This window comes from Nymphalis io, chromosome 4 (assembly GCF_905147045.1).
Source record: "Nymphalis io chromosome 4, ilAglIoxx1.1, whole genome shotgun sequence".
Classification (NCBI taxonomy): Eukaryota; Metazoa; Arthropoda; class Insecta; order Lepidoptera; family Nymphalidae; genus Nymphalis; species Nymphalis io.
The window spans coordinates 8,955,457-8,981,535 of record NC_065891.1 but is presented as its reverse complement, the minus strand read 5'-3'; the positions used below and the strand labels follow the sequence as shown (position 1 = coordinate 8,981,535).

The following is a 26,079-nucleotide window of genomic DNA, read 5'->3' as shown; positions in this document are numbered from 1 at the left end:
TATTAGTAGTAAGATCTTTATGGTGTTCCTCTCTGATTTCAGAACACTTATTTAACGGGACAACATTTGTGCATCCGAAGTATTATAGTAAAACTTATGGATACTGATCTTCTCGCCAAGCAAAGCGAATGGAAAAAAGGCATTAAAGATATACGGGATATAATAGAAAAAGTATTGTTGTTTTACCACGTTGATTACATTTTAGTGTTATATCCATTAAATGTAATAATCCCTTTTGCTATCTTTGAAAGGTGGAGGCGAATGGCTACAAAAATACTGATATGTGGCGTTCGCACTGGGACTTTCAGTTGTATAAAACTCTAGAATATCAATACATCAAGACGCTACTAGCTCTACACAAGCATTTCCCCAAAGTGCGAGTTGATATGGTTCTGCGGTAAGCTGAATATATATCTGCTATTATTTTGTTATTTCATACAATACACTGCATAGTACATTTTCTCGTTTCAGTGACCGCACAGTCCGCCTACAACCCCCGCTAGAAGAAATACGCGTACAACACTACAGTCAGCTTCGCCGGCTGGTGTCGCTGCCCAATCATTTCGTGGGTCTGCGTGCCAATATAGCTGATGAGAAATCCATCTTTGCATCTATTGTCGAAAAGTAAACGTCCCACCGTAATAGTCGTAGATTATCCACCACAAAATCGTTGCAAAACTATAGTTTTAGCGTTTAACTGAGTTCCTGCAGTAATGTAGCGGTATTGTTAGTGTTTTTAATACGTCAGTTGACGCCAGATAGAAGTCTATATATTTTATTTGTACTGAATGCTGTAAACATAACGCATGATTGCTCTAACTAAACAAGTTGCTTATAAAGTGTTATCATTCAGACTTAAACCTTATCGAATAAGTGTGGATAGATATGGTGAGCTAGGACAAATATATATGTATATCGACTCAGACTGAGAAACATGTACTTGCAGAGCTTTTTTTAAGTTATTCTGTTGAGAAACGGCAGAAAGGTAATCATCGTTTCTTCTGGTGGTAGTGCTTTGTCAAAAGCAAGTATGCCAAATTAAATGAGAGGACCACATGTAAGAGATATATTTTACTATTTTTTTCGTTTTGTTATCGTCACATGACACCCCCCCGAATCGCTTCACTATCGCAGCTCTTTGACAGTAACAGATATAATATATTTTAACGTATGATCGATATTTTAATTCGAAATTAGTAATACATACCGACATTACGTGCGCTACAAATTGATAATAGATCAGTTTGACGCGTATATATAAGTATGGTAGGGGGCACATGACTACGGTGCGGAACCGGCCAGCGTGAAACGGCCCGACGTCGCTACCGGGAGACGGCACGGCGTCGTGACATTGCCACACGGTTTGTTACGCGGTGGCCGGTGCCGCACCGTAGACATGTGTCCACACCTATGTGATATCCGGCGGCGGGCTGACGGGAGCTGTGTGCGCAGCCACGGCTGGCTGGGCAACCGCGCCGTGCGCTCGCTGGAGGCGGCGCTGCGGGCGGCGCGCGGCGCGTGCGCGCGCTGGGCGCGGCGCGCGGCGCTGGCCTGCGTGCGCGACCTGGACGCGCTCTGCGCGCTGCACCTGCGCCGCGTCGCCGACTGGGAGGACAACTTCAAGGCCTGCAAGGCGCTCGGCCAGGCGGTGGCCAAGATGCCTTTGTGAGTTTGTTGCTTACTAGCTGTGTATCGTATCGTGGATGCTTGTGTTTGAAAAATGTCAATTTGACTAAATTAAATTTGGAGTAGTGTGTGAATATTAAATAATTGATTTTATAATTATTAAGCTTCATCGATTATTAAAGATGAAATAAAAAAAGTTTTTTTTAAACTATGAAATATCATAAATTGATCAGGAATGAAAATTTATGAAAACCTTAACTTTTTAGTGACGACGAAAAAATAGAATGGATAACTATCGGGACGGCCACGTTGCGTCGCGAGTTTGAAGCTCAAACGCGCAACCTGTGGACTTGTCTCATGTCGTCCTTACAAGCGAGCTGTCGAGACGACGCTGTAACATTAGACTCCTTTATGGCGAACGCCACTGTCATGCTAGAAGACAAGACATTACCTAAAAACGCTAAAGAGTTGGCTGAAATAAGTTCCAAGCAACAGGCGCTACAGGAGCAGATGCCCGAGGTGATATTTTTGTACCTCACGCACCAAAGTACATTGTTTCTTTTCGTAAAATAAATATAATATTTTTCATATTATATAGTAACATATAATTCTAATAAAAAGACAGACTTTAAAAGTTACCATAGTATCGAGTAAATGTTACATAATATATTTCTCTAGGGGTGAAACGATCACTATATAAAAATATTTAATAAGTCACGCATTCTATTATGATTTAACGGAGATATATTGAAGGCAGTAGTAATTGCTATTTTTTTTAATTAAGATGGAGAAAACAGTGGAGGATCTTAAAAGAAAGGGGTACTTGCTTCGAACCTGGGGTGGAGATTCTTCTTTCGATAACACCATACGAGATTGGGAAAAATTGCGCGAACAAATTCTAAGTCAACGAGAGATGTTCAACCATCAGGTATATATTAATACATTTATTTTCGAAGGCAACATCTGTGCAGTTGTGAATTTCTCGGACCTCATGCTTATTTTTTTTTGCTTCACCATCTCCCACTAGGCCGAAATAGTGAAGGCCGGGCTGAAGGGGTCGTGGAAGAACCTGCACGGCGAAGTGGAGGCGTGGGTGTCGCGCTGCGGCCGCCTCGAGCGCGCGCCCGCCGCCCCGCGCCAGCGAGCGCGCGACGGCCTGCGCGCCGCCGCGCTGGGCCAGCGCCTGCTCGCCGAGCGCGCGCACCTCGCGTGAGACTCCGCCCTCTACCTACGGCCCTCCACCTGACGGCCCTCCACCTGACGGCCCTCTCCCGCTACAGGCAGTAAACCCTCACCCGTTATATAATTTTCATATACTTGTTGCCTTTTATAGGATCGAATGTGAAAAGTTTAACTTGAATGTCGAAAATTCAGACACGTGGAAAGAAGCAGAGAGACTAACAAATGATCTATTAAACCTTTGGACGGTACTGAAAGACTACGATGATGGTAAGTGAGAAAGTCGGTAAAGATAAAAAATTATAAAATACTCACAGTATTACGACGCTATGATATAATGTTAAATGGTTTGTTTATTTTATAGAGCTCGAAGAGCTAGCTGGTCAAGAATGGATAATTTTTCAGAAGAAGCTACATCTTCTTGATGATTTCGTAGCCAAATGGAACAGTCAATTGGAACCATATACTACGGCCACCTTATATATAAAACAAGAACTTGAAAATTATTTCGTAAGATCGTTTATTATTTCCTGTTCACTATCTGCTTGTTTTAAATTGTTATATATTTACCATTATATTTGTCGTCAATAGGACCTGACAACAGCGTTAAAGTACATACGTGGGACAGATTTCACCGAGAATCATTGGCGTGAAGTGTTCAGTCTTATAGAACTCGAATACGTCAAACCTGAAACGTTATTGGTAAAAGATTTGTTGAAAGTGGGACACAATATCAAGAAACAGATGAAGGCGTTGCAGGTTCGTAATATTTAATCGAATTTACTATTGATTTTAGCCTTAATGGAGGCTTGGACTAAGTGTCATGTAATGTATTTTACTAATAAATAAACTCATACCTCTAATCATTTCGATAGCATCATATATTTTAGTTAAAATAATAATAATAAGTTATTCGTGCATGTTTCAAATAAATAGAAAATCAGCGCGGCGGCATCGAGCGAGGCCACCATTAGATGCGCGCTGAACGAGCTGGAGCTGTGGTTCGCGGGCGCCAGACTCGCGCTCGTGCAGCGCGCAGACCAGGCGCAGAGACGCATCAGCATCGTCACTAATTACAAGGAGTTGATGGCTAAGGTGATGGTCCATTTATTCCTGTAGATATTCGGTTCGAGAAGATTTTCGGTGTATACACGAATGCAACGCATTACAAATATACCTCGGTCGATAATAATTAATATCTCAAAATCAACTCGACCACGGCTACAGTCGGCTAATCGTTTTGAAATGATGAACTCAAACGGCAGTATAAGAGAATGCACATGTGTCAGGTGGAGGAGCAGCAGTGGGTGGTGTCGTCGGCGGGCGCGGCGGGCGCGGCGGGCGCGGCGGGCGGCGCGTGGGCGGCGCGCCTCGGCGCCGCGCTGCGCCTCGCGCGCGCCGCGCACCACGCCCAGCGCAGGTCAGTGCCGCACACACGAGCCTTGTCCGAAATCAATTCGACACTCTGTCCGGCATCGTAATTGCTCAAATAAAAAAAATTAAGATGTCTCGTTACCAACTTTTTCTGGGTTGTCAGCTTCTGTTATTAATGCCAAGTTCCGCTTTGAAAATGAATGAAGCGCTGTAAATTTTTAGCACACGATTTTTTAATAACAAATTACTAGGAATCCTTGTAAGAGTCAAACAAATTGCTTAATATGACACGCTGTCAATATGTTGAAATTTCTTTGTTCAGTGGTGTATGAGAATGTGCCTGGTTTTCAAAATTTGATGTTTTGGGGGTGAGCTTTTACTTTTAAGGTGTGCTTTAATCTGTAAACTTACTAACAGCTTTATAACTTTTTGTACCAATAACCAATTAACAATAAAACCAATTTACCAACTTTATTATATAACCGCAAAATTTTTAACGCAAAAATTTAGCAAGCATACATTTAAAAAAAATGTATGCTTTTTAAATTTAATTCTAAACATTTTAAAATAGTTTACTTTTCACGGTACGCCATCGAGTAGCAGGTGTAATTATAAATCATTATCGATAACTTGCACTACCCGATAATGACGTATGTGACCATATTTATTTAAAGGTCTAAAATGTTCAAAAAACATTTTGTAAGGCAACGTGTGCGTCAATGGTCAACTACTCTTAACATACATATATAGATATACGTACTTATAAACGTTGCTTAGTTGGTTATTTAGTTAACAAAGATTTCTCTCTTTTTATCATTACCGATTTGACGCTCGAAAGAAGAAAGCACAGCATAAGTCAAAGGGCATTAGACTTATAAAATTAATGACTAATATTATGTGCTTTCTTACCTAAATATTACCACGACTTGTACATAACAAAATCACATGACACTTTGTGCTCCCGGGATTACGCATTTCACGTGAAAGAAAGTAAATCGGGTATATGAGACAAGTCTTAATTAGCCTTATTTCTGTGAGAAGTAAAAGAGCGCAATAATTAAAAATAAATTAATGTTTTACTATCAAAGCAACCAAAAAGATATATATATGCCAAGCTGCGCTGATATCCTTCTAAAACCAAATGCGTCAGAGCAGTATTTACACCGTATACGTCACTGCATTTATATGAGGGCTTGATGGCATTTTGGCTTTAATAGTAATAAAGAAATTATTTTTTACTCATTAAGAAACGAAGTGTTAGGTTCTTAAAGGTCTAGTATCTATTTTAAGATGGTGATGATATAATAATTACCGATGCTCATCTAAAACACGTACAATTAACAGGAATTATACGAGTTTCTCATTGGACTAATTGTTATGTAATCTATTTGACTCTAGCTTCTAACTAATAAATAAATATTAATACAGGTTACAATATACAATGCTGTTATAAATAGTAGGAGTGTCTTCCGATTTCGGGTACGGTGGTCATTCGCATTCAAGAAAGAATAACGAACTCCGCAGGACATATTATAGTGCACAACACAAATGCGCTTTCTATTTATTCACTCTCATAATCCGATAAGACAGAAAATAGTTCAGGCGCAGGATCAGTAAGCTTTCTGAGGCAGTGGAGTGGAATCAATGCTAGGTGGTACTGGTGGTAGGGCTTTGTGCAAGCTCGTCTGGGTAGGTACCACCCACTCATCAGATATTCTACCACAAAATAGCAGTACTTGGTATTGTTGTGTTCCGGTTTGAAGGGTGAGTGAGTCAGTGTAATAACAGGCACAAGGGACATAACATCTTAGCTCCTAAGGTTGGTGGCGCATTGGCGATGTAAGCGATGGTTAACATTTCCTACAATGGCAATGTCCGCCTACCTATACTATAAAAAAAGTATGCTAACTTTCAAAGTGTGTCGAACCTAATTTATCGACAAGGATAATAAATTTCATCCGATAAAAAGGATTTTATCCGATGAAAAAAGTTATAAGTTTGACGTGTGTATCTGTGTGTGTTCGTGGCGTCGTATTTCCTACTTGGATGAACCGATATTGATTTAGTTCTTTTATTTTGTGAAATGTGACTTGATCGAGAGTATTATAAGCTATGATTTATAAATAAATCTTTAGCTGTTTGAAGATCATCAATCCTTTTCTAGTTATAAAAGAGGCTTGAGCAACTTCTATTCATATGATCGATTCAAAAATTAGTATCCTGTGACTTGAATCAGCAGGATACCCAATCGCCAACTGACGGTCGTGTTTGAGCTCATTGGGGATATTTTAAATGTCAGGTTTGTATTGTCAGTTGCACGTAATGCAATATAACTTCTTAATCAATCTTAATAAATAAACTGTACCGTTGAATTCGATTACAGTCTGATTCATATTGTAAGAACGTCTATATTACAAAAACCTTTATGATGTATAGGAATTATCTTCCCCTACTATTGCTGTATCCTTAATTTACTTACTCCACCTTACTCTCTTTATTGTAATGAACGTCTCAACATGTAATATGTAAACGGTGAAACTACCGTTAGCACTTTATATCAATTATTTCTCATTAAATTATCTAAAAGCCTTCTTATCTTCCATAAATAAGTCACATTTCGACATCAACCTTTTTTTAAACTTCAACGTGGTTAACATTTAAGCTTATCAGTTTGATGATTCCCAAAGTATCCGCTAGGAGCGCTGCACGGTTATGTCCTTTTTAGTCAAGTGGTTATTTTATAACGGTGCAGAACCTGAAGTCCGGGGTCTTATATCCGTGTTAGACCAAATTTCTGTCAAGAAATTCTCAGTAACAATCCGGTGTTTCGATAGGAATTAATTTGAAATGCGTTTGTGGGTGTGTGGCTACATTTTTCTTAAACGCAACAACAGATCAGAATGTATGTTTAATAAAAGAAAAATGTGTAAACACTTTATTAACACTTCTTATTTATATTTATCTTTCTTTTTCTTTATTTCTTCTCTATTTCTTCTATATTATTCTTATTTATATATTATATATATTGGATATTTCCAATTACTGTCGCTCGTCTTAAATGCGCAAAAAGTTTATTAATTCTAGTCTCTCATTACTAGTATCTCAGTGGGATGATATACAATTACGTAATCATCTAAGTAAAAAGAAGCAAGATTAATATCACATGTTGCTAAAAAACGGAAACAAACATAGCATGTGTTTTAAATCTTCTAACGTTTCGTAGGATCCATCCATAAATTTGATAAAGGTTATATTATTTATATGGTTTTGAAATGAATTACTATAATTATTTAATAATTACTTACTAGTTAGCCGTCCCGGCATCGCACATCGTGCGATACATTTTAATTAAGGCGAAACATATAAGAAAACCTAGTTTTCGTTGAGCCAGGGTCTGGTTAGCCACAATGCATAACATAAATTTGGTAAACAAAATTTCATCATAATCGGATGAACAGTTTAAGAACGCATAGAGGAAAAATATACAAACATTCATTTTTTTAATACTTATGATATTTACATTTATTACTTCATTAATTTCTTATTATTATTTAAATTAAATACAATTTTAAAAGCATAATTTACTATGATTCATTTTAATATGTAAACTCCTAAGCATGTCCTTACTTATTTTCATAAAACGTTGATACTCAGTGTTTTGAAATTAAAATGATTAATGTACACTTACTTATTTTCAAAAGAGTAACAAACTAAATCTGCTTTGTATTTAATAACAATTATGCAGTCTGGTGTTCGTGCTTTGTAACCACGTGCTCGACAGATGTGTTTTTTCGGATTCAAAGTAGAATTGATTCTCTCGACGATTTGTCAAATAAAGTAATAAAACAAAAACAGAAATTATAAGTAACAAACCATTTTTATTTATACGTAAATGAAGCTTGTGAGTTTTAAACGGGCTACGTTTAATAAAGCTTAACTTATATTTTATTAAATAAACTTAACAAGTTTACTGTCACTACTACATCTTTTCACACTTACTATATATTTTCAATATAAAATAATTTATTTCATATCAATGTTTGTATATAAATATTAATTATAACTAAACATAACATAGCTATGATTTAAATATATCACAATATTATCTACGTAAAGTACTCTTAAAATAGTGAAAATTACAGCCTGTAAATGTTCTACTGCTGAGCTATGGCCTCCTCTTCCTTTTGAGAAGGTTTAGAGCTTAAACTGCTAGTTGGAGCACACGTGGATATACATGAGCTAAATTTTCATACGATTCATGCTGGTTTCCTCGCGATGTTTCTCTTTACCGCATATGTAAATAAAATAAATTAAGCATATTAAAGTTGAGCTTGTGCTTGCCCGGGTTTCAATTCACAATCTGCGATTAAAATTCAATCGGTTCTCAAATCCATCGTCCATTATAGACGGTTCAATCCACAATGACACCTCATTTTTTTCCAATCGCTACAGTGCAAGTGTGCAATATAAGCTGTAATAGCGAGGCGCGTCATCGTGGATTTAACTGTACACGTGATTATTAATTGTAAACTCTATTTTTATGCGCCAGTCCATGAGAACATGTATTTTTTTATCTAACGCACTTAATAATTATCTGGACATATATATAATATACATTTTATAATTTACCATTGAATATCTCAAGAACCTTATACAACTATATTTTTTCGATAGAGTATTTGATTCCTGTAGTAGTAATGAAACAAGATGTAAAAGTAAAAAAAACTGTTACCTAAAATTAAAAATCAAACAAGTTACAGTATGCAACGATATGGCTTTACTTATCTCGATAACCCACAATTCAGTTCATTGAACTGAATGATGGATTTCATACTTCCTAGTCGACATCCAAAATTAGGCGACATGCAATAAAGATAAAGATAGACCAGGCAATGAAAATGACTACGGAACGAGCCCCGTGTGAGACTGTGAGCTTTCGTAATGCGCATGCGTTTTATACCATTCTTAGAAATTATTGGACTGTATACATTATAAGGTCTAATCAGCGTTACATTATTTCAGGTACTTATTTTATTTATGCATTTCAAACCGATTATTTAAATAGCACAGTTCGCAAACGGTTTTTTGTTAAGGTTTATTTGCTAATTATTTTTTTTAGTCCAACACCCTGTTACGCCACAGGGCGCACGTATGCATTTAAGTTTAGTTAAGTTGGGATGGTTTTGTTAGGTTAGATGGTTTTGTTATTGCTCAGGAATTTATCATTATTTTTTCTGCGTGGTGCGTGGTGCGTGGTGGCAGTAGAGGTTATGCACGGCAAAACACCAATGCGGATTTTATGCCAATTATTGTAATTATTAACCGACTAATGTAATGTTGTAGTTCAATCCGATAAAATACGCAAATTTATGTCGTGATGATATATTTTTACCATGTCGTAATAATTTCTTAATAAATTGTCGCAAAATATTTTATGATTAAAACCATGTTGACTCTATCCTATAAATATATTTAACGAGTTTAATAAAAACTCAGATTCGTTTAGTTTTAAAATCAAGGTATATTTTCTTAAAACATTTTGTTTTGTATTCTTTTAAATCAGCCATTTGATGCGAATGAATACAACATTTAGTTTGAGCTTATATACCGAGAAACTTATACGGATAACCCTGTAAATATTTTTTAGATAATGGCATGGAAGATGCGGCGTTTGAAATATACTTATGTACGAAAAGGTCGGTACCTACTCTACACTTACAGATGACATGTGTTTTATTTATATACGCTATAAATAAACAATAAAGGAATTATTTAAATATACGTTTAACAGGGTTTTGTGCCTAAAGATTACGTTAATTACGATTTATATACTAACAAATATATAAAGTGTATATACAGACTCAATTACCGGATACAGCTTTAATAACTATTAAGATGAGCATGAATTAAAGCTTAACAACTTACAAATAATTAACTAGCTTAGTAATAATTATTATGATTTGAAGGTAAGAAAAAGTTTGATCAGTAACTGCAAATTTATCTCTACTGAACTTTGACACCGTAACCGTATTTTAAGATGAACCCTTATCGAGACGAAAGCGTTCATTCACATGTATAGATGACGCACACTACAAGATTGTAAAGAACGGACATTCATAGTGTAAGAACATTCATTCTAACGTACATATATAATAAACTCATAGGTCTTGCATAAGAAAAAAATCGTATTAATGACAAAGTGTATAATATAGGCGCTGTACACACGACTTCAAAACATAATTCTTTGAAATCATTTGGTTCGTAATAATATATCAAATATTATAGATAACTAATAATGTATGTGTGTGTGTGATCATTGTAAGTATAGTTATCGTTTGTGGTCGACATACGTCATTTTTTTCGAATAATGTATTTGTCGTTATCTTGCTTTTGTAATAGGTAAATAAGAATAAAGTCAATTTTCGTTTCGTTGTTCACATATTACGGTACGGGCTAAGCTTCGCCTGTAATATAAAAAAAATATTTATAGTATTTTTTGACTTTACAAATAGCGATTTTTTAGGAATATATAATAAAAATAAAATTAAAAAGCAAAATCTCGTTTAAATACAAAATTTGAATCAAAAGCTCTCTTATTTAGTATTATAGAATTAGATATAAAATTCACAAAATTTTTTTACTGTTACATACGTATATTGTATCCATATGTTATTCGAATTAAACAATGTTGTAAGAGCTAAACTGTTTTTTTGTTTAAAAGAACTGACTTTATCGAAATTATATATATATATGTATGTAGTATTTTGTGGCCTCACTTAATTTTTGTTCTATTCGGCTTGACATTGATAAAGGGTTATCAGCTACACTGTCGAAATTGTAACAAGTTATCTAAATAGTTAAAAGGCTAAAAAAAATATATTTGCTTCATAAAGTTGGTATTAAAATTAAGACATTTTTGTTATGTTTTTTTTTTTTCATAATAATTCAACAAAGTAACATTAAATATTATTTTCCTATTTATATTTCTATACTTACCCTTTATTATGTTTACATGCGAAATTAAATCAATCTGTTAAAATGTCAAGTTAACTTATTTAGTAAGAAATTCAACACCGTATAAGTTGACACAACAATTTAACATTTGCAAATTACAAGTGTGCCTTAGTGACCCGGTTTATTTTGATCTATAATTAGTATAATGCAGGCAGAATATACCTATTGTCTCGTGTTACTTCAAGCATGAACTGTGAACGTATGTCCAGTAGAGTGTTACTAACTTCTAAGGCTCAGGTTCATTAAACATATGTGCTTGTGTGGATAGTCAAAATTGCAAGTTTTCGTTCAAGTTCCTTAGATACAAAGTGGTCGCAATGTAAAATGTTATCCTGTATAGGCAAACACTTTTTAGAAGATTTATCTTTTAAAACTTCTATTAATGAATGTTCGTAAATAGTAAATAATAAATAATTAAAAGAAAATATATTATCTCAAATTTGCCATTAATTTGTAGGTATAAGAGTTATGTAGAATGAATCGCAAATGTTTTATCTGTGTCGGATGCGGGGAACGGAAGGCCGACGGCTGTCGATTCGTATATCGCTACCAGCTACAAGTCCGAAGTTACAACCCTTTGAACGCGTAATGTGACGCGATCGAACAGATAAATAGTTCGTCAACAAACATAAATGTAATGCTTCCACTGCACTTAGACAAAAAAAAATAATTACATTTCTTATTTTAATGTTAGAATATATCAAGGACTATTAATGAATATACCATAATTATGATTTAAACAAAGGTACATCCCAAAAAGCGGCTTTATTTTTGTTGCTTAGTGCCCATTTCGGAGAACGGCACGGGCGGGCGCGCGGGCGGGAGCGGTCGTCGCCTCACACAGGGCCGCATTCCACTACCTGTCATATTTATTGCATTACTTGTTTCACATAGTCTGACTCATTCCCTTTAAAAATTTAATGTCCCATAAAGACGCAGAAATGAAATTTCATGATTATATGAAATGAGTTATTTTAAATAAAAGAAACCGTTTTGAATTAAATTACATTTAGGAAATTAAAAGCTTTACTCAATAATTTCCTTGTTATTTATTGCTCTTTTCCCATTACAATAATTTGTCACTGTCTTAGTTTACCATACAATATGTGCTTAGGTTAAAAATTTTACACAATTATTTTGTTTGTGTAATCTTTTTCTTTAACGTTAACGTTCGATAGAAATATTTTATCAGACTTAATTTATTGAGTCTGACCCTGTAAAATAGTAGAGCCGACGGGTGAAGTACGCGAGGCGGGGGAAGGGCCTGCGCGAGAGTGGCGCGGGAGGCAGCTCGGCAGTGCAATAAGCGACGCGCGGAGAGCTTGGACCGCGCTATGGCTCTGCGCGCCGCATTGTTTATTCTCCCCGTGCTTATAGCCGGCGGAGACGCTGTGTATAATAGAGACCGCGATCGACAACGTGCGGATCCGAGACTTTTAGACCGAGCTTGCGAACTCAGCTCGTGTTATCCTGCTACTGGAAATCTACTTATCGGGCGAGAGGCTCGACTGTTTGCCTCTTCCACATGCGGTAGTTACGAACGCGAACGTTATTGCATTGTATCCCATCTCGAAGATCGAAAGAAATGTTTTTGGTGTGATTCTACGAATAATACAATTAATAGTCCGTTTCTTAATCATCGGATTCAAAACATAATTTATAAATATACACCTGGAACACTGAGAAAATCCTGGTGGCAGTCCGAAAACGGAAAAGAGAATGTAACTATTCAACTTGATATGGAGGCTGAATTTCATCTTACGCATTTAATAATTCAATTTAAGACGTTTCGTCCGGCGGCTATGTTAGTGGAACGATCGTTTGATTTTGGCAAAACTTGGCGGGTTTATCAATATTTTGCACACAATTGTGATGAGGCTTTTCCATTTGTGCCGAAACATATCCAGCGTACCTTGACAGAAGTTGTTTGTGAATCTCGTTATTCAGGTGTCGCGCCATCATCTGAAGGTGAAGTGATATTTAGAGTATTACCTCCGAATATTAATGTAACTAACCCATATTCTGAAGAAGTACAAAACTTACTACGTATGACCAATTTAAGAATTAACTTTACGAAGCTACACACGCTTGGCGATGATTTACTTGATAATAGAGCTGAAATTCAGGAGAAGTATTATTACGCTATATACGAGATGACAGTGCGAGGCTCTTGTTCCTGTTATGGGCATGCATCAAGATGTTTACCGATGCCCGGAGTTGATTCCAAAAACAATATGGTGCACGGACGCTGTGAATGTACCCATAACACACGAGGGCTGAATTGTGAGTATTGTGAAGATTTCTATAACGACCTCCCATGGCAGCCTGCTGTTGGTAAAACTTCTAACGCTTGCAAAAGATGTACATGCAACAATCATGCAACCGTGTGTCATTTTGATGCGGCTGTATACAATAAAACAGGTAAAATTAGTGGTGGAGTCTGTGATAACTGTCAACACAATACAATGGGAGTGAATTGTGAACGCTGTAAGCCTACATTTTACCGAGACCCAAGTTTGGACATACAAAGCCCTGACATTTGCAAACCTTGTGATTGTGACCCAGATGGAACGACAGATAAAGAAGTCTTGTGTGAAGATGAAACTGATTTGGCTAATAATAAAACCGCTGGACGTTGTTTGTGCAAGTCTAATGTCGACGGAGCTAGATGTGACAGATGCAAAGACGGATATTGGAAGTTCGATGCCCAAAACCCCGAAGGATGTGAGTCATGTACTTGTGATAGGCTAGGAACTGTTAACGAAAGAGGATGCGACCCGACCAGTGGAAATTGCTTCTGTAAACGTCACGTAACGGGAAGAAATTGTGACCAGTGTCTTCCAGAATTTTATGGTTTATCTGAAAGTGATGATGGCTGTTTATCTTGCGATTGTGACCTTGGTGGGTCTCTTGATAGAGACTGTGATGTTATTACAGGGCAATGTAAATGTCGTCCTAATGTAACAGGGCGCCGGTGCGATCAACCCATACAAAACTTTTTTGTTGGGGCTCTTGATTCTATTATATACGAGGCTGAGTCAAGTCAATGCGATTCTCAAATAGATGATAATGCTATACAGAGTCAGCTTTGTCACGTTGTTATTAGAGAGAATTATCCGGATGGAAGAAAAGAAACTTGGACGGGTCCAGGTTTTATGAAAATACCCGAAAGCAGTACTTTAGTTTTTGTTATTAATAATTTAAAGACAAGTATGAACTACAACGTTTTGATCAGATACGAACCACAATCACAGTTGAACTGGGAAGAAGCTACAATTTTAGTAAAACGACCTTTACCTATTGATACAGAATCGCCCTGTGCTAATGTACGGCCGGAAGATGATACTATATTTACAAATCTACCAGCAAACCGACGCAGTGTTTTAGTTCGACCTCCTGTTTGCCTTGAAAAAAATAAGGAAACTGAAATTCGTATATACTTAGGGCGACAAGATGGTCATAGTACAAATGGCAGAGCATCTGTTCTAATTGATTCTATAGTATTAATACCTTCAGTGGATGATTTACCATTTTTAGGTAATGGAAGCTTAATGAGAGATGAATTTGACCGTTACAACTGTGGTGACTCATATTATTACGATCTCAATAGAGATAACATACCCGAAGTCTGCAAAAAATATCATGCAAGTATTGGATTTTATATAAGAAATGGGTCCGAATCTTGTCAATGTGACCCATCGGGATCAAAAAGTCATCAGTGTGATCCCTATACTGGACATTGTCAATGCGTAGAAAATATTGTTGGTGCAAGGTGTGATCGTTGCGCTCCTGGAACATACGGATTTAGTAAATTCGGCTGCAAACGTTGTGACTGTAACAGTATAGGGTCACTTGACAATTTTTGCGATGCTACCAGTGGCCAATGTAAATGTAGAGCTAATACTTATGGGAGAGCTTGTGATTTGTGTCAACCTGGGTATTTCAATTTCCCAAACTGTCAACAATGTGATTGTAATGGTCATGCTATTGAATGTGATGATAAGACAGGAGCTTGTAAGGAATGTAGAGATTCTACTGAAGGGCATCGTTGTGAGAGATGTGTTGAAGGTTATTATGGTGACCCACGACTTGGTGTAGATATACCGTGCAGACTTTGCCCTTGCCCAGGTGTGAAAGGAGATCCAAATAAAAGCAGCCACGCAGACCGCTGTGAATTGGATCCTGAAACAAAAGACGTAGTATGCGATTGTAACGAAGGTTATGCTGGGCTACTTTGTGATGTATGCGCTGACAATTACTACGGAGATCCTATTAAGGGCACTTGTGAAAAATGTGATTGCAATGACAACATAGATATAACAAAACCAGGCAATTGTGATCCATATACAGGAAAATGTTTACAATGCTTACATAATACAGACGGCGACCATTGCGAGGTATGTGAGCAAGGTTACTATGGAAATGCTTTAGAAAAAGCTTGTTACAAATGCAATTGTTCTGTATTAGGTACAAACTTTACAATGGGTAATTGCGATAGTATATCAGGACAATGTCCATGTTTCAATAATGTAATAGGTATAAATTGTGATCAATGTACGGAAAATCATTGGAGAATAGCCCTTGGTTCAGGTTGTGATCCATGTGAGTGTGATCCAATTGGTTCTCTTTCACCTCAGTGTAATCCTTACATTGGTAAATGTAATTGTAAACCTGGATATGGGGGTAGACAATGTGATCAATGTCAAGAAAATCATTGGGGTAACCCTAATGTTGAATGTTATGAATGTGATTGTGATTTATATGGGTCTATATCACAACAGTGTATGCGAGATAATGGATCATGTATTTGTAAACCAGGTATTGGTGGATATAAGTGTGACATGTGTGCAAGGGGCTATCTAGGAGAAGCTCCAGATTGTTACGCTTGTGGGGAATGTTTTGATAGTTGGGATCGCCTAATAGGAGAAATGCGTCTTCAGACTGAATATGCTATTGGCAATGCAAGTAAAATAAAAGTTGTTGGTTCTACCGGAGCTTATACAAGAGATTTTGAAGAAATGACTAAAAAGTTATCAGATGTTGAAAATTCACTTCAGAGTGCCAAATTAGGCCAAAGTACAGTTAAAGAATTAGTAGCAAATATATCTAGACTACAAGATCAGTTAAATGAAGCAGAGAAGAAAGTAAAAGAAAGCAATGAAAACCTTAATGCTATAACTTCGGACATTAACCTTGGCAACGTAACTTTAGATGGCTTAAGGTCTAGTATTGATAGTTTGAAAACAAAAACTTTTGAGTTAGGTAATAATGCAACAAAACTACAAGAAGCTAATTTAGAGGGTGCCCTTAACTTAACACGTGAAGCAAAAGAAAGAGCCGTTAAAGCAGCAGATGAAGCTGAAAGTGTTCAAACAATTATAGCTAATACAGATAGGCAAATAAAAAATACAGACAGACTAATAGAAATGCAGTATGCAAATTTCAATAATACGCAAAACGAAAACGATAAAAAATTAGATGAGTTACATCAACAACTCTTAGATTTAGAATCACAAATGCCTAAAATAAATGAAAAAATGTGTGGTCAAGATAGTGACACTTGCGATATTTGTGGAGGAGCTGGATGTGGAAAATGTGGTGGAATTTCGTGTGATCAAGGAGCTATAACAAAGGCAGAACAAGCATTAGATTTTGCGAATAAAACAGAACATAGAATTAAAGATCATGAACTATCTGCTGAAGATTTATTCAGATCTGTATCTCAAATCAAACAAGACACTGTAGCTGTTAGATCAAGAGCAAAAGATTTATTTAATAAAGCAAGTGATTTTAAATCTTCAGCTGAAAGAGTGACTAATGAAAGCCAAGAACTTACTTCAGAATTAAAAGAATTCCTATCTAAAACTTATAATACACCTGAAGATGTAAGGCAACTTGCCACCGAAATTTTGAATTTATCAATTAGCATTGAACCAAAAGAAATCACCGAACTATCACAGCGTATAAACTCAACTGTATCTCAATTAACTAATATTGAGAATATTATAGCGGAAACAAAACCCGATCTCGACAGGGCAAAAGCACTTAAACAAAATGCCACTACAGTCAACAAAGCAGCTAATCTGACCCTGGAGATGGCAAATAAGGTGTTAGAAGCTTTGGATGAAGCACAAGCTGCTCAAGATGCAGCTGAAAACGCTATAGATAAAGCAAATAGCGATATTGAAGCTGCAAAAAGTGATTTAATACCTATAGCTTTGGAAACTGAACAAGCTCAAAAGAAAGCCAATGAAACTATGGATGAAGTTGATGGTCTTCGTTCTCGGCTATCCGACCTGCAGAAGAATATACTCAAAATTGAAAGTGATGCGGATCAAGTAAAACAAGAAGCTAATGATGTTGTTAACAGAGCTGAAGGAGCTGAGCAAAAAGCCCGACAATTAAGACAAGACTTTAAACAAACTAATATATCTCTTGCTGAAAGAGCTAGTCAAACATCAAATTCAAGAGAACGTGCTCAACTTTTACTTAACCGAGCTACAAAATTGGCAAGTGATACACAAATGCAACTTAAGCTTTTAGCAAATATGGAAGAATTATACAACGACCACAATGAACAATTAAATGTTTTAGAAAAAGAAATAGGTGAACTAAATACCCAAATGAATTATTATGTATCAGAGATTACCAAACGGTCTGACAAATACAGGTCATGTACGACGTAATCGATTACTACATAGACGCACCATGTGCATATAATTTAAAGTTGCAGTAATGTGAAAATCGGTAAAATCTCAACATCTGCATTTATTAGTTAATTTGTTTATGTAATTGTTATATCATGATTGTAACTATCTTAATATACATTTTATTTAACTGTTTATTTTAATTGAAATCGTAGTGATCATGGTAGGAATAATATACTTTATAATAAGAAAACATCACATTTGATTGATGCGCTATTGAAATTATTGTCTATTTTATATTACTTGTTGTACAATAAATTAACAAAATTCAATAACTAACAAATGTAAATTATCGTTAATGGAAAAAAAAAATTACATTTATATATTTTATTTAACGAGTTCATTTTTTGCTTGACATTGTAAATGTATGTGAATTATAAACAATCAATATATAAATGTTTGCTGCGTTTGTTTCATCAGAAGTGTGCTGTAGTAAAACGGTGAGGTCTTGATATATTCTTATATGTATAAGCATATTATATAAGCGTTCAGTAAACGTATTCCAAAGAAATATGTGTAGTTGTCGTAGACTCGTGTTAATATGTATAAAAGTAGATTAATACATGTTTTAAGATACTATTAAGTTTTCATGGAAGGATTTGATACAGCTGGCAAAACCTTTATTCAAACTAACATTCTATGTCAATATTGTTGATAAAATATTGTTTTGGATAAATAAGATGCTAACTGTTTAGTTATTTAAAAATAAATAACCTTAAAATATATTTTTTTTTATATTCTGTTTCGATATTTTAACAATTATACACAAAATATTACGAGGCGCATTTACTTAATTATAGACTTTCGTGTAATAATTCTGTAGGGTGAAAAGTTTGCCTATGTTAAGGACATTTATTTTAATTGTAATATCGTGAGAATAATTTTGAAGAGGCTTTTGTAATTTTAAATAAAACTTTCTGTAACATGAGAATCATGTACATAATTGACACCGTCACAAATTGTTAGTTTGTAAATAAATAAAATCATTGTATCTATTACGAGTGTTTTTATTTTCTCGAACACAATAAATTTTTCTGCTTAGTGAATTCATTATATGTAATAATCAAATAAAAATTAATGCTCTCTCATTATAAAATGGTAGTTTTGAATTAATTTAAATGTTTTCTTGTTGTCATTGTCATTCAATGTTTTAGAAACAACATAATTCCTTGGTATCACTAGATTCAAAGATTCATCAAGATGTCAATTTATAGAATTTAAAATAGCGACTGCTGCTTTTCCATATATATATTTGATAAATATACTTAATAATATAGGTAGGATGTATGCAAAAACAAAGAATAAAACAGAAATTATAATTCAAAAAACGAAACCCGCTTACTGTTAACACAAAAAATATAATAACTAGACGAACATATTCCAAATATTACCTATCAGAATCTAAATTGTTATGAGGATATACACAAAAACAATTCGTCATTAAAATTTATCTATGCAAACATAAGAAGCCTAGTAAAGAGTAATAAATTGGATGAATTAAAAACCTTAATAATATCTACACAAACAACTATACATATAATTCTACTGACTGAAACGTGGATAAAATCAGACTTGGACGCATCACTGCTCCAAATGACTATACTCATGTGTACAATTATCGAAAAAATCGTATTGGTGGGGGAGTGTCTATTTATATTCATAATAGTATAAAATTTAAAAGCACCACTACAATCAATAAAAACGAAAACGAATTTTTCTGGATATACTTAAATAAATATGCCTTAAACATTGCTGTTATATACAAGCCACCGAACACAAATATCAGTGATTTTTTAGAAACCTATGAGCAACAGCTAATTATAAAACGTAGAAGTTTAATCTTCGGTGATTTTAATATCAACCTATTAGATGAGGGTGACCGGAATACAAAGGATTACAATTCTATTCTGAATGAAACGTTCGAAAGTTCGAAGGAGTGCAAATTTATAATAAATTACCCGATGAAATTGTAAACAGTGAAAGTTTTACAATATTCAAGAATTGCCTTATCAAATATATACAAAGTAACTATTACTAAAATAAATATCAGTTAATGTGGTCTCACCGCTATGCGTTGCATTGTAAGTTTTTATAGCATGCGTAATTATTACTTTTCTAATACTACCTACATCTTTTTTAATATTGTTAACTACTTTAATTTACTGTATCCGAGACACTATCTTTATTTTTAACTTAAATTAACGTAAAAAATTGTATATTTCTCATTTTAAGTGAATTTTTTGTATTCTTTATGAGAAATAAATGTCTATAAACCGAAATTGTGATGTATTTACATACTATGTTAACACTAGAAACAGTCAAAAACTTGTAACTAAAAAGAGTTAGTACTTCTCGAGTGGGCCAATGTATACGTTAAAAGAATCGTTATTTCTTAACGATGCGAATCTTATAAATGTGCTTAAGAATATTACAAAACCAATGACTTATATGATTGCACACCATGATAAAGAAACGATCGCCGCCAGGCTATATCAAAAACTGAAATTTAATATTTAAAAAAAAACCGCTAATTTAGATTCGCCGGTTAGTTGATTTTCTTTTTTGGATCTGATTGTTTTTTTTTACCTAACCGGTGGTAAATTCTTAACAATTGAAATTGACCATTAACTTCGTTGTATTAAACAAAAATGACTTTGACTTTGATAGAGTTATATATTTTTAGTATATATAACGTTAAAAAACATACAATAAAACAATTTCAATTAAACAAAAAAACCTTTTTTTTTAATAAGATTACATTGATAATGTGTACGAATTAAATGTAATAATAATATCTAAAAAAAACTAATTTTATAAAAAAACTAATCTAAACAATGCTTTTTCGCTGATGCAGAGGTTGCTTACAATAAATAAAAGTTTGTTTCGAAAGTTAATAAAACAAAATTTAGTTGAGTTTAGTATTCACCGTACCCAATGTAAAACAACAACGCTTTCAGTTGATGTTGGATATTGTCTAACATCAACGGAAAGCGTGGTTGTTCTCTCAGTTTAATTATATTTTTACACATTACTATACATTCAAAGACCGTAAGCGGAATTCTCATTTGTCATCCCTTGGTGGTAGATTCAGTTCTGCAACATACGTCGTTTAGAAAAGATAAACAGCTAACTGACATTGACACTGCTTAATTAGTATAGTATAGTTTTTTTTTTTTTTTATAGAATAGGAAGGTGGACGAGCATATGGGCCACCTGATGGTAAGTGGTCACCAAACGCCCTTAGACATTGGCATTGTAAGAAATGTCAACCATCGCTTATAGCCAATGCGCCACCAACCTTGGGAACTAAGATTTTATGTCCCTTGTGCCTGTAATTACACTGGCTCACTCACCCTTCAAACCGGAACACAACAATATCAAGTATTGCTGTTTTGCGGTAGAATATCTGATGAGTGGGTGGTACCTACCCAGACGAGCTTGCACAAAGCCCTACCAGCAGTAAAGTAAGTATAGTAACAGCCTGTGAATGGCCCACTGCTGGGCTAAGCCCTCCTCTCCTTTTTTGAGGTTTTGGAGCTTATTCCACCACGCTGCTCTAATGCGGATTAATTCTGCCACATGTATTTGCACATGTCGCAGAATTGAGTAAAATTATACACATGCATCCCTAATGATGTTTTCCTTTACCGGCAAGCACAAGATGAATTATAAACGCAAATTAAGCACTTGAACCCACGATCATCGGTTAAGATTCACACGTTCTAACCACTGGGCCATTTCGACTTTTTGTATAAAGAATAGTAAAAGCAATTAGTATAATAAATAATTATAATAATAAACTAATAATTCAACTACAGTGTAATAACCAGTAGCTATAATTTATTTTATACGATTAGAGATTGATTTGATTTGCTTCCATATTGCACTGAAGCATCACATAAATTTTTTTTTAATCTCAAGTAAAATCGATGCTATTGCAGATATGGAATCCGCCGAGGTGCTCGTCATTTTATTCACTATACATTCAAAAGTTATATTTATTGCGAATTTAAAAATACAATATTTATCCGTAGCGTTGAAAATACCATTATGAAAAATATTGCGAAACATTGATTCATAAAGTAATATTATACTAAGTGTTTTACTGACACCATAAAAGGAATTTTATTCGTCTTTTCATGTATGATCAAGTATATCTGCAAGCGTACGACTGCAGTTTCACCGTCTCAAACAAGTTATATTTGTCAAAATACCAATCTACGTTTATACTAGACGTTTGCCTCCATCAGAACAATTTCAGGAACCAAATAACTTTTCTCAAATGTTTTTGAGTTATCTGCTCTGCTTAATGATAAGACCTATATACATTTTGTTTGCGACGAGAAATAAGATAGTTCACTTCCCATTCAAAAATTTGTTTTCTAATTTTACCCCCATAACGCTATTTGAATTGAATTTTATTTAAAAACAGAAGACCACAAAAACCATTTTCCATATTTGTAACTATAAAAATGACGAATCCCATGTTAACTTTCGCCCCTATTTAAACCCCTTAAGAATATATTATAAACAAAAATAAACCCTAGTTTTCATATTTCAAAGTACAACAAAGACGATTCTAATCCAACTAGGAGATAAATTTTCCGATTTATTTTTTTTAAACAAAACAGGCAGGCGTGCAGAAAAACCTGATGGTAAATGGTCACCATCGCCCAAAGACACAGACGCTGTAAGAAATATTAACCATTTCTTACATCGTCCCTTGTGCCTGTGGTAATACTGGCTCACTCATCCTTCAAACAGGCACCCAACAATACTAAGTATTTAAGTATTTAAGATATGCGAAGAGTGGGTGATACCTACCCATATTGCACAAAGGCCTACCACTAAAATATTGCTCATTAATTATGTATATTAGGTATATAAGAAAGTCTACTAACTTCCAGCTATTGCTTTAGTTAGTGCTTTTTCTACCTGTCAGTCAGTTACAATGAGTGACTTTTATTTATTTAGTTAGTAACTTAGTTTTATTAAGTATACATGTATTATTACAATTTAACAATATACTTGATAAAATATGTTATACGCGTAACTCTTAAAGTTCAAACACAATTCAGTTTATCAGTATATAAAAATAATGCTAATATAATATAAAGATAAAAAATAATACAACAGAACATCTTATATCAACTATCAATATTATTAAATATATTTTGGATAATAATAAAATAAAATTATTGTTAATTTCAGATGGTTATATTTAGAACCCATACTAAGTAATGCTGATGGTGAACTGGGTTTAAAGTTTCGAAAAGTGGACCAAGGCTTTAGGCAAGTGGCACGGATTATCGAATCAGATCCCCGCCTTTCGACACTATTACAGTCGACTAGACTTCAGGCGATGCTTGATACAATATCCGAGCAATTAAACGCTTGTCAGTCAGCATTAAATGATTACATTGACGTAAGTGTCTAATTCAATAAGTGGTACTTCGATAAGAAGTATTTCATTCTTCACTTATACAATAACTTATACAATCGACATTACTTGAAAAAAAATTGGTCGTCGTTGCAATGTAATAAGAAAAACATTAATTTTGCAGGACAAACGCTTAACTTTTCCAAGATTGTATTTTCTGAGTGACGATGATCTGCTGGAACTACTGGGTCAAGCACGCACGGGAGCTGAGGGTAGAGAAACAGTAATGCAATCACATTTGAAGAAATTGTTTCCTGGCATCACTGGCGTTCATCTCGGCCCGGGTGGGCTGTCGATCACGTCTCTCTGTAGCCATTTTGGAGAAACGTTTCAACTAGACCATCCTGTTGATGTCGATTGCTCTGTTGAGGTATTTCATATTATTATTTACTTAAATGTTTCATACTATTCGCTTAGTAATATATCAGATTTAAATTTACTATACATTTTTTTAACGCAGCTTTGGCTAAAGAATTTAGAACAAGAAATACGTTCATCGCTAAAGAACATGACATTAAAATGCTTAGTTGCAAATTCTTTGCAAGACCAAGATCCATTTTCGCTGCCGACGCAAATATTATGCTTAGGTCAAAATATAAGATTCACCGAACAAACAGAAAGAGCTATTACGTCAAAGGAACTTCACAAGTTAAGAGATATAATTGAAAAAGAAAACTTGTATTATGCAGCAGCTGAGACCGAAGATGAGTGTGAGAAATATAAAAAACAAGCTTTGATATTGCAGTGTTCATATTATGTGTCGGTTGTACAAAATTTAATTGAAAATAATGTCGTGACAACTGGTGATTGGCTCTGGCAGAAACAACTGAGGTAATGTAGTCTTTAAACTATATATAAAGCGTGTATTAGCAATGGCCGCGCGATCACAATCGAGATTCTAGTTACGCCCGGAGTCCTCCTGTCAATAGGTTCCTTTTTATAAAACATACATTCATCATATACATGTGATTTGAAACTGGTTGTGTTATGAATATTAATGACATGAGGTGCATTAAAATCATTTATATTGTTGTTTGCTGTAACGGTTCTTGGGCTTTTTCTTAATATCTTGAATCATTATTTTATTCTTATTTATATAAATAAACTTCTAAGTCCATTTGCTTATCTATAAAATATGTATATCATTCTTTAATAAATATAAACATACAAAAATAATTTATCTATTCATATAACAAAAAAAAATATATGAATAAAATTGCTGAAATTATTTCCACAAATAGGCTTTTGGAATAATGATTTATACATATTTACTTAGATTATATACTTAGGTACTTAACGAATGTCTATTTGTTACCTCACTACTAACCGATTGTAATGAAATTTCACATTGATGTAACATTGGGCATATATATGTATATTATAGGCAAATTCAAATTTCTTTATTTAATAATGACGCATGCTGACTTAACCTAATCAATCACCAATCAGGAAAAAGTAACACCAAACCTTAGAAGAATCTGTTACTAAGTAATGTTAATGTACTAACACGAAAAAACTGTCACCCATGATCAAATTAACCCTTCAACCAGTACAGTCCACTTGTGAACATCACAAATCATTTATGGTGATACTTTTTTTAATGTGAGTGCGATGTTACAAGAAAATATTGATTATCCACATATGTAGAACGGTCAACTGTATTACCATAGATTTTTTGTCACGCAAAGTTAAACATTTGCGGACAGACAAAGGATTATTTTAAATAAGTTTTGCAATATTAGTTCGTTAACAATCCGCCCTCCCTTTCTCCTTAACTGACTTATTTGTATACATCTTATATACGTTCAATACTTTAATAAAAATATAAATGTAAAAAGTTTGTAAATGCTAGGGAGCTTGTGAACAACATTTATTATAATTAGCTAAATGATTTGATTTTATAGTAGAGTTAATATTTTTCATTATATATACATACATTTTTACCACTACGTCTCGCGATGTTTCCAGAACGATTTTGACAATTAACCTCAGAGGCAGACATAAGCAAGTGATTTAGTATCTTTATTATACTTATTTTTCTAAGCGCTATCACTGAAAAACGCAACTGTAATTAACTGGACTAAATCAATTCGTATTGATCTGAACTTTAATCGTTATCGATATGAAACGTGAGCAAATTATATACCGAAGCTCACCAGCTCTCTAGCCATTATAACACTTATGTTCTCTTAATATTTATTTATGTTTTACAAATAAATATACTTATTAGTAATATTTACAGGTTCTACTTGCAAGATAATACGGAAGTCGTAGCTAAAATGGGCTTAGCTCAGATTTCATACTCCTACGAATATCTCGGCGTTAATACCGGACAATTCGTGAGAACTGACACGACCGATGAGAGCTTTCTTATTTTGACTCAGGTACGTGTTATCAAACGTCGATCGAGCCGAGATGGCCTAGTGGTTAGAACGCGTGAATCTTAACCGATGATCGTGGTTCGAATCTGGGCAAGAAACACTGAATTTTCATGTGCTTAATTTGTGATTATAATTCATCTCGTGCTTTACGGTGAATAAAAACATCGTGAGGAAACCTGCATGTGTCTAATTTAATTGAAATTATGTCATATGTGTATTCTGCCAACCCGCATTGGAGCAGCGTGGTGGAATAAGCTCTAAACATTCTACTTAAAAAGGGAGAGGAGGCCTTAGCCCAGCAGTGGGACATTAACAGGCTGTTATTGTTACTGTACGTGTTATCAGTTGATTGGAAACA

General features: G+C 34.6%; 2 protein-coding genes across 2 annotated transcripts in view; both read left to right on the top strand.

The window, feature by feature from the left end:
- Window positions 1-26,079, top strand: part of LOC126781913 (cytoplasmic dynein 2 heavy chain 1) — a 55,818-nt gene that overhangs the window by 5,144 nt on the left and 24,595 nt on the right. The window contains exons 14-29 of the mRNA XM_050507035.1: window positions 43-171; window positions 252-397; window positions 472-624; window positions 1,453-1,665; window positions 1,893-2,145; window positions 2,411-2,554; window positions 2,654-2,835; window positions 2,960-3,075; window positions 3,170-3,315; window positions 3,397-3,564; window positions 3,742-3,900; window positions 4,095-4,225; window positions 23,112-23,325; window positions 23,465-23,710; window positions 23,801-24,171; window positions 25,583-25,724. Coding sequence (XP_050362992.1) covers window positions 43-171; window positions 252-397; window positions 472-624; window positions 1,453-1,665; window positions 1,893-2,145; window positions 2,411-2,554; window positions 2,654-2,835; window positions 2,960-3,075; window positions 3,170-3,315; window positions 3,397-3,564; window positions 3,742-3,900; window positions 4,095-4,225; window positions 23,112-23,325; window positions 23,465-23,710; window positions 23,801-24,171; window positions 25,583-25,724 — 2,913 coding nt within the window. The remainder of the gene's footprint in view (window positions 1-42; window positions 172-251; window positions 398-471; window positions 625-1,452; window positions 1,666-1,892; window positions 2,146-2,410; window positions 2,555-2,653; window positions 2,836-2,959; window positions 3,076-3,169; window positions 3,316-3,396; window positions 3,565-3,741; window positions 3,901-4,094; window positions 4,226-23,111; window positions 23,326-23,464; window positions 23,711-23,800; window positions 24,172-25,582; window positions 25,725-26,079) is intronic.
- Window positions 12,505-18,898, top strand: LOC126781623 (laminin subunit beta-1). Its single transcript, XM_050506552.1, has one exon. It carries the CDS (start codon window positions 12,528-12,530, stop codon window positions 17,877-17,879), a length of 5,352 nt encoding a protein of 1,783 aa, XP_050362509.1. The 5' UTR covers window positions 12,505-12,527; the 3' UTR covers window positions 17,880-18,898.